This window comes from Myotis davidii, unplaced genomic scaffold (assembly GCF_000327345.1).
Source record: "Myotis davidii unplaced genomic scaffold, ASM32734v1 scaffold142, whole genome shotgun sequence".
Classification (NCBI taxonomy): domain Eukaryota; kingdom Metazoa; phylum Chordata; class Mammalia; order Chiroptera; family Vespertilionidae; genus Myotis; species Myotis davidii.
In genome coordinates this window covers 1,315,770-1,328,625 of record NW_006294400.1, presented here as the reverse complement: position 1 = coordinate 1,328,625, position 12,856 = coordinate 1,315,770, and the positions used below count along the sequence as shown (strand labels likewise).

Here is a 12,856-nt window from a genome sequence, read left to right as displayed (position 1 = left end):
TCCAGGTTTGATTCCGGTCAAGGGCATATACCTTCATTGCAGGCACATCCCCAGTAGGAGGTGTGCAGGAGGCAGCTGAGCGATGTTTCTAACTCTCTATCCCTCTCCCTTCCTCTCTGTAAAAAATCAATAAAATATATTTTTAAAAAAATTGTGGTGATGGCTTCACAGATATACTTACAAACGCATCGAATTGTTAAATATATGGGGTTAACTGTATGCTGATTATACCTCAAGAAAATTATAAAAAATACAGACAACTGGGCCCCACCAGACCCACCCAAGGACCACAGCTTCCACTTCTGAATTTTTTAAAAAATATATTTTATTGATTTTTTTTAGAGTGGAAGGGAGAGGGATAGAGAGTCAGAAACAACAATGAGAGAGAAACATCAATCAGCTGCCTCCTGCACACTCCCTACTGGGTATGTACCCGCAACCAAGGTACATGCCCTTGACCAGAATCGAACCAGGGATCCTTGAGTCCGCAGGCCGACGCTCTATCCACTGAGCCAAACCAGTTAGGGCTCCACTTCTGAATTTTAAAGAGATTCCTGGGCCTCATCCTTATCGCTGAAGCCAGAATTGGGATCCCTCCCTCAAAGTGCATGGACTGAGTGTGGAGGAAGGGTGGTTCCTCCAACAAAAACGGGGTGCCACACAGCCAGGAGGAGCCCTGGGTGCTGCGCAGGCACTAAAGACAGTCCGCAGAGACCATGGAGGTCTCTGGCCCAACCCCCACCCAGACAGGACCCTGTTGGAGGCCTGCCTGGAAACAGTGCTTCTACCAGCCTTGCCTCCGTGGGGTCCCCTGCGGTGGGTGGCATGTGAGTATCATTGCCACCTTTGTCAAGACTGACTCAGCTTTGGGCAAAGCCAAGAGCCCGGCCCAGGTCCTGCCAGTGAGTCAGGCCTGGCCTGAGCAAAGGAGGGGCACCCATGCCAGGGACCAATCCAGCCAGGTTGGCCAACCCCACCATCTGGAGGGGGAGACCGAAGTGCAAGAGAAAGAGGCATCTGGCACCCAGGCCTCCTGCCTCCCAACCTCTGCCTCCTCCTGAGGGGTGCAAACCGGCCCCCAAAAGGTTAAGTACGGGGCCTGCAAACTGCCTTTCACGGATTGAAGCTAGCCCAAGGTGTTTTGTTTGGCTTGCACAAGATTTGCAAATATTTACTCGTCAATATGTTTCAACTGGGACATCTTACATAAAAGCCCAGATTTCTGGCCGCTTTTGTAAAAAAGAGACTATCTGGCAGACTGGGCCCACATTCCTGACTGTCAGCATTTCCTCAAGCCTAGCTCAGCCTCCATCCTGCCAACCTTGTGTAGATGCTGGGGCGGGAGGTGGTGGTGGGGTTCGGGGGGAATAACTTATCTGCTGAGGGACTCTTATCTGCGTGGCTGAAGGCTGCAGGCATTTGAGTTTGTGGTTTGTGACGTCAGGATTAGCAGGACTTTTTGGAGAATGTGCTGTGGGGGATCCTCAGGTGGGCCCCGTCCTGCCTCCTCATTTCTTCATGTGCATTACCTACCCTGGGGCCAGGCCCTGTGTGTGGCTCTGGGCTCCACGTCACCGTCACCTGAGCACAGCCCCTCACATCACTCATCTACTTCATGTATCTTATCTGATCCTCTCTGCACCCTCAGAAGCAAGGACTGAGAGGAGGGGATACCCAATGCCTAGTGGGGAGACACACCTGCCCAAGGCCACAGCCCTGCGGCGAGGCAGAGCACCCAGGGTGGGGCCCCTGAGGCACCTGACACAGGTCCAGGGTCCAGGCGCAGCTCTGGAAGCCTGATTCATGCTCACGGTCACAGGAGGTTGACTCACAAAGCGGGGGCTGTGCTGCCGAGCACTCCTGGGGGAGACTCCCAGCTCCGGTCTTTACAAATGACATGCCGCCAAGTGAGCATCACCATCAGTCTCATCTGTCAAATGGGGCAAATGAAAAACATCTTACAGGAATGCTGCTGGCGCTCGATTCAACCAACACCGCGATGCAAGGTGTTAAATACCTGTTCAGGGACTGCGCTATGCACTTGGAAAGTAACTACGAAAAAAGATAGAAGCTGCCCTAACTGGTTTGGCTCAGTGGATAGAGCGTCAGCCTGCACACCGAGAGGTCCCAGGTTAGATTCCGGTCAAGGGCATGTACCTTGGTTGCAGGCACATCCCTAGTAGGAGCTGTGCAGGAGGCAGCTGATCAATGTTTCTCTCTCATCGATCTTTCTAACTCTCTATCCCTCCCTCTTCCTTTCTGTAAGAAATAAAATATATTTAAAAAAATTCAAAAGACAGAAGCTATTGCCGTAGGACATTTGTTCTTCACTGGGGGAGATTATACCCACCTCCAGGGGGCAATAGGCAATGTCTGAATACATTTCTGATCATCACAACTAGAGGGGGAAGTGTTCCTGGTATCCAGTGTATAGAGGTCAGCCATTCTCCTAACCATCCTACAACTGCCCCCATGACAAGGAATGATCCAGCTCCAGAGGATTCTTGCGCTGAGGCTGAGAAACCCTCCTATAGCAGGATCCAGGCATTTAAATGTGATTACAGTAGGGTGTGATGAACACGTGAGAGAGGAAACACAGGGCGTGATCCAAGAGGGCTTCCTGGAGGAAGTGGTGCCCAAGCTGATGTGAAGGATTAATAAGAGTTAGGAAAGTGATGAGGAAGAAAGTTGTTCTCAGTACGGGGAACTGCACAGGCAAAGGTTTGGAGGGTAGAAAAAGAGCCTGACATCTTTAAGAAAGTAAACTTTATTATTTTTTTTCCTTTTTTGGGAAATTTTCTCCAGTTTTATTGATATAATCGACAAGGAAGTAAACTTTCTGTGTGACTGACCAGAGAACAAGGTGGGAAGAATGAAAGGCCTCTATAGGTCACGTTCAAAAGCCTATTCTTCACCCTGAGACATAAGGGAAGTCACTGGGGGCATGAGGACGCCCTCCAGTCCACCAATCAGGAGGCAAGGGAAATTTGGCACTGCCCCTAAATTTTGAAAAAGAACCCATTGAAGCTACTTCCATTTTCAATAGCTTTGAGTCAAGAGATTAGATGCCAGTAACACCTCCCCCTCCAGGGATGCAATAGGGAGTGGGGCCTGAAGACCTCCCTCAGAAGGGCCTGGGGGCAGGCAAGGCCAGTGAGGGGGCTGCTGTGGGTGACCCAGGCGAGAGAGGGGGTGAGATTGGACTAGGGGAAGAAGGAACTGAGTGGGGAGCGATTTGAGGGATATCAGGAGGGGGAGTCTTATTTTTTAATGTATATTTTAAAATTGATTTCAGAGAGGAAGGGAGAGGAAGAGAAAGATAGAAACATCAATGATGAGAGAGAATCATTGATCAGCTGCCTCCTGCACGCCCCCTGCTAGACAACGCTGGCATGTGCCCTTGACCGGAATCGAACCCAGGACCCTTCAGTCCGCAGGCTGATGCTCTATATCCACTGAGCCAAACCAACTAGGGCAGACGGAGGAGTCTTAACAACTAGTGGATGTGGAGGTGGGGGTGAGACAGTGGGCTTCAGGCGTGGGCAACTGGGGAATGAAGATGCCATTCACAGAGCTGGGCTAGAGGTCACTGAAGCCACGCAGCTCCCAGTGAGGGGATCAGTTAAAAACCAAGCAAGTCCACGTGGGATGAGAGGGAGACACGGTTCGAGCAGCCGTGTGAGTGCCCCACAGGGGAGGGCCTACCCGGGCTGGCGGGTGGTTGGGAGAGGCTTTGAGGAAGTGATGCCCTGAGGGCTGCCCAGGGGTTGGCCGGGGGAAGAAGTGGGGCGGAGAAAGTGAACTGAGTTGGCGAGAACTGGCACATTCCAGCACCAGCGTATGCTGGGGGCCATTTCCGAACCACATCCCCCTTTGTAACCGTCCTACCAAGTTTAGCTCATCAGCTCTGACCTAAGAGTGGGTGTGTCCCTGCCTGTTCCTCTTAGCAACCCCCTGGCCACTTTCCACCAACTGTCTAGAATTTCTCCAGGCTCAGGCAGTCTTTTCAGAGAGATTTCCAAGCCCCGTGCTAAGTGTTCTGTAGGCACTGACTTCACTTCTCTCATCGGCCTCACTGGAGAGGGATTCCTAGATGAGGAAGCCAAGGCTTGGGGAAATTATGTGACCCCCATGCCATGGACACAGCCAGGAAGTAAGAAGCCGGCCGACTCCAAAGACCTGGCACGCACTTGTGAGAAGTCCAGCTCCTGGCACAAACCTACATGTGATCTTTCAGGCCCGGCCATAGGCCATAGGCCGCTACAGAGGTTTTACAGGACAGGCCTCACAGCGGGGCACTGCCCCCTCCACACAGCCTTGGGGCCCAGCCGGGGCTCTGCAGTCTCGGAGGGGAGCTGCAGTCCAGGAGGAGGCCCGTGGCTGGCCAAGCTCGTATTCACAGCTGCATTCCTAGCCCAGGTGCCTCCCTGCAAAGCCTTCCCCAGGTCCCTTTGCCAAGACCTACTTATTGGGAGCCGTGGGGAGACTTTGCTCTGACTCATCACTCAGTACTTTTCCACTCCTAGCCCTTCCCCGCTCCTCACCCCCAACACGCACCCAAGTCCAGAAAACAGCAGGCATGTTTTGTTGGGGGTTCCCTCAGCAGTGACTCCCCACCCGCTGGCCCTTGCCTGGCGCTGTGCCGTGGGGACGTGGACACTGGGGGAGCTGGCACTTTCTCCTCTTGCTTATGGCATCACAGTCAGTGATCACAGGCCTGTCTGCTACTCTCATTTTGGCTTAGTGTCTTTTTAAAAAAGTTATGTTTATATTGATTTCAGAGAGAGAGAAAGAAATATCAATGATGAGAGAAAATCATTGATCTGCTGCCTCCTGTGCGCCCCCTCCTGGGGATCGAGCCCACAACCTGGGCATGTGCCCTGACTGGGAATCAAACTGTGACTTCCTGGTTCATGGGTGGATGCTCAACCACTGAGCAACACTGGCCAGGCTTGGCTTATTGTCTTAATGGACTGCTGGCAGGTGGCAGGTCAGCTTCTGACAACTTGCTCAACTCACCACTTTTTGGCCCTAGCCAGTTTGGCTCAGTGGATAGAGCGTGTCCTGGGTTCGATTCCGCTCAGGGGCACATGCCTGAGTTGTGGGCCCGATCCCCAGTGGAGGCTTATTGTCTTAATGGACTGCTGGCAGGTGGCAGGTCAGCTTCTGACAACTTGCTCAATCACCACTTTTTGGCCCTAGCCAGTTTGGCTCAGTGGATAGAGCGTGTCCTGGGTTCGATTCCGCTCAGGGGCACATGCCTGGGTTGTGGTCCCGATCCCCAGTGGAGGGTGGGCAGGGGGCAGCCGATCAATGATTCTCTCTCATCATTGATTTTCTATCTCTTTCTCCCTCTCCCTTCTTCTCTGAAATCAATTAAAATATATATATATAATATTTTTAAAGAGCACTTGTAGCAAGAGCCTCCCAGTGTCCAGCTCTTCCCTGTACTGGCCTGGCTCCCATGCCCCAGGCGGCCTTGAATCCCAGTCTCTGTTCCCTGGGCCCCCGCACCCTCTACTTCCTGGGTCACAGCTTTTGTAATCTTACGCAAACCACTTGTGACAAAGCTCCCATTGTGATCTCCAGAAAAGACTCCTATTTCCTCCCTGGAGTATCAGCCACTGGAGTCGTGAGGAGAGCGGCCAGTAGTTACTGCACACCTGCTATGGACGTAGCAATCGCTCGATAAATGGGACCTATTTCTATCCAGCCCTCATAGTGCTTCTGTACCCCGGCAGGTAGGTAGTTATCCATCATCCTCATTTTGGAGTCGAGAAAACTGGGGCCCCGAAATGTTGAGAGAGTGAATAATAGGTGGAGCCTATCTCAAGCTCAAACCTGCCTGAGCCCACTAGCTCCCCACGAGGCAGCACTGCCTCTCAGGCCTGTTGTGCAAACTCTGTTGAATGAGAAGCCGCTGGGTCAAATACAGTTCACAAAGGACATCTTTTTGAAAGACGTCCATCAAAGTAGTTTGAAATGTAAAAGGTTTCAATGCTTGAAATAGCAAGCTTCAGTGGCTTAGAGGATTTTCTTTTACGTTATTAAAAAGCCCAATTCAACTGAGTAAATACATTTGGAGATCTAGTTGGTTTTACTGAGTGATTCATGAGGAGGGCGGCATCCCACCTAGCAACTAGAAGGGTGCTCCAAGGGGTTGTACACAAGAGGAGGTTTTTATAGAAACCAGGCGGAGGCAAGGGAGCGAGTAACAAAAGAAAAGAAAGGATTATTTCCAGACCAGAACATCTTTGGGGGAAGGGAAGGGCAGGGTTTTTATCAGGCAGGCTGCCTCTTCTTTCTGGGTGGCTGCGGGGAATGGAGAGGGCCCAGGTGACAGATGATCTTACCCATGCTTGACCAGAACATTCTAGATTGCTTAAGATTACATTTCTGGGAGAGGTTGAAACTGCCGTTAGATCAGGTATTAAGTCTAGCTTTGTATCATGGGCCCTTAGCAAAAGTGACGCCATTTTGGGCCTGTAATTTTCTCTTTAACAATGTCAAACTCCACATTTCAGCAATATAAGTGACACTTCTTCACCAACACCAAGATCTGGCAGGTTTAATTCTGTTAAATTGCCCTTCTCTTTCTCTCCTTTTTTTTTGTTTGTTTTTTGTTAATCCTCACCCGAGGATAGTCTTTCCATTGGTTTTTAGAGAGAGTGGAAGGGAGCGAGAGGGAGAGAAAAGGGTGATTGTAAACTGACTCAAACCATTTGTGACAAAACTTCCATTGTAATCTCCAGAAAAGACTCTCTAGACCATTGGAGAATCTCTGCTTGGAGAAACTCCTGAGAAGCAGCTCTCCCTGGGGCACGATTCCCATGTCAGCTGAGTTTAACTCCTCCATTCTCTGAGCCAAACTTCTTAATCTCCAGGAAACATCAAAATCACCCAGAGAGCTTATGTACCATGAATATTCTTAGAGCTCTCTCTCCAGGAGTCTCTTCCGGGTTTGGGACGAAGCCAAGGTTGGGTATGGTAGGCAAACACCTTGAGCAATTCTCATTCCGTGTCTCAACTGCCCGACACCAGGAGTGGGCCGGCTTTCTGTACAGGGCCAGAGAGTAAAAACTTGGGCGTTGTGGGTCAAAAGCCTGTCACAACTGCTCGACTCTGCTACTGCAGCACAGAAACAGCCAAAGACATATAATAAGTGAAGGGGGTGTGACTGTGTTCTAATAAAACTTTATTTACAAAGACAGGTAGGGGCCAGATTTGACCTGTGGGCCATGGTATGCCAGGCCCTGCTTTCTGCCAGCACATATCTCTCCTATACATAACCAATAAAGACACAGACATGGGTATTTAAAAAAAAAAGTGATATTTCTTTAATTTAAAATTATGACCTGGAATGAACCAGTCAGTTTAAGTGATCCAGGCTTTCCTCTTTATACCCAATTGGAACAGACACAATATTGGCTCAGGTTGCTAACCCCAGAGAAAAACCAAACCAAAATAAAAAATCCTCAGGCAGTCCCCACAACTACCCTGCTGGGGCCCTCAGGCTCCTGGGAGGGAGGGTGCCCAGGTTGCCAGGGGCTACTGCTTTCCAGCCACACTGAGAAGAGCTTTTCTTCCACCACCCAACCCCCTCACAGGCCCGATGCCTCTCCATTGCTCTGTAGCTGGCCCTGCATGTCCTCCACGGAGAGGCTGGTGGCACAGGAGTCACCTCCCAACTGCCTGTGGGGGCACCTTCCTGGGACTGCAACAGTGGAGCCGAGCAATTCTGAATGCACATGCCCAGAAGGGCAGCACCTTCGTAGTTTATCTGGAGCCTTGAGTTGTAACCATCAGTCATGTGTGGTCAAGGCACCAGCAGCAAGATGGCACACTTGGGAAATGATCTGGAAAAAAATGCAAGGTCTCAGTAATCGATTCAACAGATTTCATTCTGAAAATGAAACAGACAAATGCCATCTGGGTAAACTCCTTACAAACGGGAGAAGGCAGAACAGGGAACACCACCTCCTTCAGGACTCCGAGGTCTGTCTGCTCTGCCGAAGCACAAACATCAAAGGTCCCGCATCCTAGGTCAGCAATGCTCCCACCTCACACATTCAGGGCCAACCAGGCCTGCGGGTTCGCCCAGCCTGCCACTGGGGTTCTCAAAAGAACTCAAGGCTCTGAATAGAGTGTGAAGGGAGTCCAGGGTGTGATGCTGAGAGGTTTGCTTGCAGGGTTTTGGAAATGTACAGTCAGGAGAGAGGAAAGAAGGAAGGGCGTGGCCAGAGTGGCCCCCAGAGATCCTGAAGGTCTTCCCAGGAGGGGTTCATGGACAGAATAAACAGAGCTGGCTGGAAGCAGACCTTCTGGAAGGAGCCTACAGGTCACCACAGACCCACTGCAGCGGGGCAACAATGTCCGCACTGGGTTGCTTTCTCTAAACTTTACAGCACCCAAAGCCTGATGCTTGAGCTGAGTCAAGAGCTCCTGGGACAAACCACTAAAGGGCTCTCCTGGACGCCGTGGAAGACCAGATGGCGGCCAAGCCATCCCCACCACACAGCGTTCCTGAGCCCGTGGACGTATCCTAGGTGTGTCGCAGAGGCAGCCCAGGGCACTACCAAAGGCCCCTGCTGTGCAGAGTGGGTGGGGAAGAGCATGGCGTTAGAGTCCCCTGAGAACAGAGGCGCAGTGAGGAGGAAAGGGTGGGGTTTCTCTGTCACTCTGCCTCCCGAGGGAGGGAGAAGATATCACTGTGCTGCTGCCAGCACCACTGCCAATATCTTACTGAAAAGATGGTACCTGAGGGTGGGGCACTTGAGCACAGAACCAGGGCTGTGTGATCATTCCCCAGGGACAGCCTTCCTTACAAGGGTCCCAGGTCGCGTCTGGGTCATGTCAAGAGCCCAGGCTCATGGCAACACATGTCCCACCCCCCCAGTGCCTGACCCCCAGCTAACCAGTCTTAACAAGGTTCTTAACAAGGCAGCTCCAGTGGTGGGGGTAAGAGTTTGGATCTCAGGACCCCAACAAGTTCCTCTTCCCAGTCTCCTTTCTATCTCAGAAATGGTGGACCTCCTGTGTGCCTATTAAAGAGGGAGCTGTCCGTGAGGCCGGCCCTAGCCAAAGGCCAGTTACAGAACCCACTTACAGACCACCTGGTGTCATCCAATCACAGCAGAAGGCTGGCTCGACCCCTCCCCTCACGGGATGATGCTGTCCGGCTGTCCATTCGGGGCCATCTGTCCAGGGTCAGAGGCGGGGGCAGGGTTGGATGTGTTGCTCTGCAGGTAGCGGCGGAAATCTTTGATCATGGGCCGGAGGATTTGGATGAGCACGCTCAGGGCCGCCTGCGTGCCCTCCATGGCCTGAGCCTGGCGCTCCTGGGCGCAGGCCTGCACCTCCTGTGAGCGGCGGATCATCTGCAGCAGGTCGTTCTGCTGCTCCAGGTGCTGGGCGATCTCCTTCACGTGCAGGTTGGTGACCCGCTGCTCCTGGATCAGCTTGGCTGAGTTGAGGGCGATGCGGCTCTTGAGGGCCTGTGGCTTGACTGAGGGGTCAGCATGCTGGGCGATCATCTCCACAGGGGTCTCCGCTGGCAGGGGCGGGGGCGCCTCAGCGGTGCAGTACTCAACCACCCCCTCCTCCAGCGTGTGGTAGGTGGTCTCTGTGGGGACTGTGGACAGAGCAAAGGCAGTGTCAGGTCGCTTTCTAGAAAGAGGAAAGCTGGTTATGTGGGATGGGCCATATTAAGCCCTATTCTGGGGAATTCAGGCCTCCTCTGGCTGTATAGCTATATATATATATACCTAACTAAATCTAGAACGTACCAGGTTTAGAATCTTAATCTATTTGGTAACCAAAGGGTCAGTCCCAGATATGGCAAAAGCAAAGATGCTAATAATGATGCTAGCAAAAAATTTAGAGTACCTGCTATGTGCCAGGCACTGTACTAAGCCTTTTGCACTCATTTGCTCAACAAATCCTCATGACATCAAGAGGTAAGTCCTGTCATATTCATTTTCAGAGATGAGAATGAACAGACTCAGAAACATGGAGTGACTTGCCTAAAGTCACACAGCTTGCTCAGCAGGTGCAGGAAACAAACCCAGGTCTCCCCAGCACCAGAGTCCACAGTGCTCAATTCCACCCCACTCGGCTGCTTCTGCTAATAAAGGCATGGTCACATGTTCCCCGTGGCACCGGTACACAGCAGGCATCTGGAGTGGGAACCTCTACATGAGCTGTTTGTAGCTACACTAGTCCTACCTCCTTCAGTTCCTTCTTGACTGCTAGTCTCTTATGGCCAAGTGGAAAAGGAGATGGGAGGGGACTGGCAAAGTGTCCAATAAATGCCTCTCTGTCTTCTGATCACGTTGGTCAATGGAATACCTAAGAGTTCTTACTGTTCCAGAATAGCAATTGATTTAGGCCAGTGTCGGATCCTCTTTCCTACCTCAATACCCTTGAGAAATATGACACTGCAGGGGACGGCACTCACATATACCCAATTCCCAAAGCCCCACTGAGAATCACTGATCTGATCAGTGTAGTGTATAACCTAGCACAAAGAGGCAGTTCACGGATCCCAGTGCAAACCCTTATCTGAACTACAAAGTTCAACCCAAGCCACTTCCATTGTTCTTCAGCTGAGAGCCTTCGGAAGGATTCTAGGTGGGCTGTTTGGGCCTCCCTGCGTAGAGGAAGGGTGAATCTTCTCCACCCTTCAATGCCAACATCAACTGTGTGTCTCCACCAATCAAGAAGCCCCCCCTTCTCCTCTGAGTTCTTATGTTCTCCCAACTGACACTGCAGCTACTCAGTTATGTCTTATCTGTGCTACTAGATTATAATTGGGCTCTGTCTGACACACCTTGGTAATCCCAGTGCCAAGCACAGGGTTTGGCACAGAATAAATGCTAATGTTTGATGAGTGAATGAATGAGTAGATCAACACCAGGAACCATGAGGTTCCTCCACTGTGCCTGACGAACGTTTGCCACACCGAAAACCCAGACTGTCTCTCTGTCCAGAATCCATGTTTGGCTTGGGCATGGCCATTCCCACCTATCTACTCATTGAACAAACACATTCTGACTGCTTCGTAGGTGCCAGGCCCTGTGGCAAGTCCTGTGAGGATAAAAACATGGTCTTTGTCTGCAAGGACCGCACAGTTCAGTCATGGACACGAAGGGTGGCAAAACGCACTTGAGAGCAATCCAGCTCATCAGAAGCCCAGACTGTGTGCTGAGGAAGTCCCAGAGAGAGCAAGATCATTTCTGTCTGCGGAGCTCTTGGAAGGTCTCATGGTCTTCCAAGACTCCTATCTGACCTTTGACCCTTTACAGTCAACCTTCCCCAGGCTGCCCTTCCCATTTATGCACGCTGGACTGGGCAGGAGAGGTCACTCACTCTGTGTCAGGGTGACCGTGGCTGCGGCTGCAGTAGCCGTGGGTCCAAGGGCCACAGGGTGGATCTCTGTGGCACTGGGCAGGCTGATGATGGTGGCCTCACCCAGCAGATTGCAGATGCGCTGTTGCATGGGGGTGAGCAGGACGGGGGCTACCGCTGGGCCACCGCCACTACTGCCACCACCTGGCCCTGGCCCGCCAGCTCCATCTTCCTCATTGGGCCCTGGGGCCTCGCCACCCTCCACAGCCGCCCGAACTTGGGCAACCTTGCGACGGACCTCAGTCTTGAGATCAGACCACTTCTTCTTGACCTCGGGCAGCTCCCTGCGGCAGGTGGCCACGGCGTTCACCCTCCTCAGGATGCCGTGCCAGGCCGCGCTCTTGGCAGCCAGCGGGACCCCGGCGTTGAAGTGGTTCACCAGCAGGTGCTTCTTCAGCTCCAGCTCCTCCACGATGATCTCCACCTCTCGCTCCGAGAAGTTCATCTTCCTCTTCTTGGCTGGGACGGCCATGGCCTCTCCCTACCCTTCTTTTTAAAGAAATTATAATCCCTTCAACCGCCCAATTTCCCTTCTCTTCTTCCTCGGCCTCGCCCCTCGCACACCCCCCTACATGGGATAGGCCGAGTTGGCCAAGGCCAAGTACCAGGCCTTTGGTAACCCCTCCGTTACGCAAAGTGCGTAGGGCCCGGCGCCGACCGGCCCAGCCGCTGCCAGCCAGCGGCGTAATGGCTTCCTGAATCTGCCTCTTCCGCTCGGGTGTGCGGAGATCCGCCCACTTCCCTTCCTCCCGCCTCCCAGCGCTGCTCCGGGGGAACCCGCCCTCCCGGTTGGTCGCGGCTCAGTATCAGGACACTCACTGGTTCTTGGAACCTGTCGCTCAGCTACAGAGCACGCCCACTTACCGGGATCGACTTGATCATTGGTCTAAAGGTATGCCTGTCGCTATAGAGTGCTCCGATCACTGAGTCTTTATTAACTTCCATTGGAAATTTGTTGTCGTTCAATCAGCAGTATTACGAATATTATCCTATTAAATTCAGCTATTTTATTGGTTTAGGGAGCTAGATTATCAAAACCCGGCCTTCTGCGGATCCCTAGTGCTTTCAGCTTGAGCCGTTGGCCAATTAATTTAGAATTCCACCCACGGGCGCAAACTGGTTTGAAATGCAGCTCACAATTACTCCTCACACAAATCCTATTTCCCACCGAAGACACGACCTCTCCTCCCATCCTTACGATTCTGAAGTCCAGAGTTACTCAATGGAAACTGGACGCGGGACCTCCCGCCTGCCAATCACATGACTTCTGCCTATAGCGGCACGATTTCCTCTGTTTGGCCCGGTTCAGCCAATCCCTGCCTCCCTCAGTTTGAATCGGCCCCAGGCTGAGCCGGAATCGCCCCGCCCACTCTATTGATCCAGGCCGGCAAGGACGATGTGGGCAGTCCTTGGAGAGGTCCCGCCCCTCCGGGTGGTAGTGCCGGCCTGT

At 52.3% G+C, this 12,856-nt stretch overlaps 1 protein-coding gene across 4 annotated transcripts; it reads right to left on the bottom strand.

Annotated features, from left to right (window-relative positions):
* Window positions 1–7,317: 7,317 nt before the first annotated feature.
* Window positions 7,318–12,839, bottom strand: NAIF1 (nuclear apoptosis inducing factor 1). Of its 4 annotated transcripts, none has more exons than XR_001514704.1 (3): window positions 11,368–12,839; window positions 7,947–9,631; window positions 7,318–7,856 (listed from the first exon to the last, which is right to left on the bottom strand). XR_001514704.1 is itself a non-coding variant. In XM_006768522.2 (2 exons), the coding sequence occupies exons 1-2, from the start codon at window positions 11,876–11,878 to the stop codon at window positions 9,159–9,161; spliced, it is 984 nt and encodes a 327-aa protein (XP_006768585.1). In that variant the 5' UTR covers window positions 11,879–12,839; the 3' UTR covers window positions 7,318–9,158. The 4 variants fall into 4 exon arrangements, 1 of the variants encoding a protein (XP_006768585.1); XR_001514705.1 differs by having other exon boundaries at window positions 7,978–9,631; XR_435914.2 differs by having other exon boundaries at window positions 9,107–9,631.
* Between the last annotated feature and the right edge of the window lie 17 nt (window positions 12,840–12,856).

Coding starts and splice junctions, on each gene's coding strand:
- NAIF1 (XM_006768522.2), bottom strand. CDS start 11,878: ATGGCCGTCCCAGCCAAGAAGAGGAAGATGAACTTCTCGGAGCGAGAG. Junction 9,632..11,367: donor CACGGTCACCCTGACACAGA/GTGAGTGACCTC, acceptor CTCTGTCCACAG/TCCCCACAGAGACCACCTAC.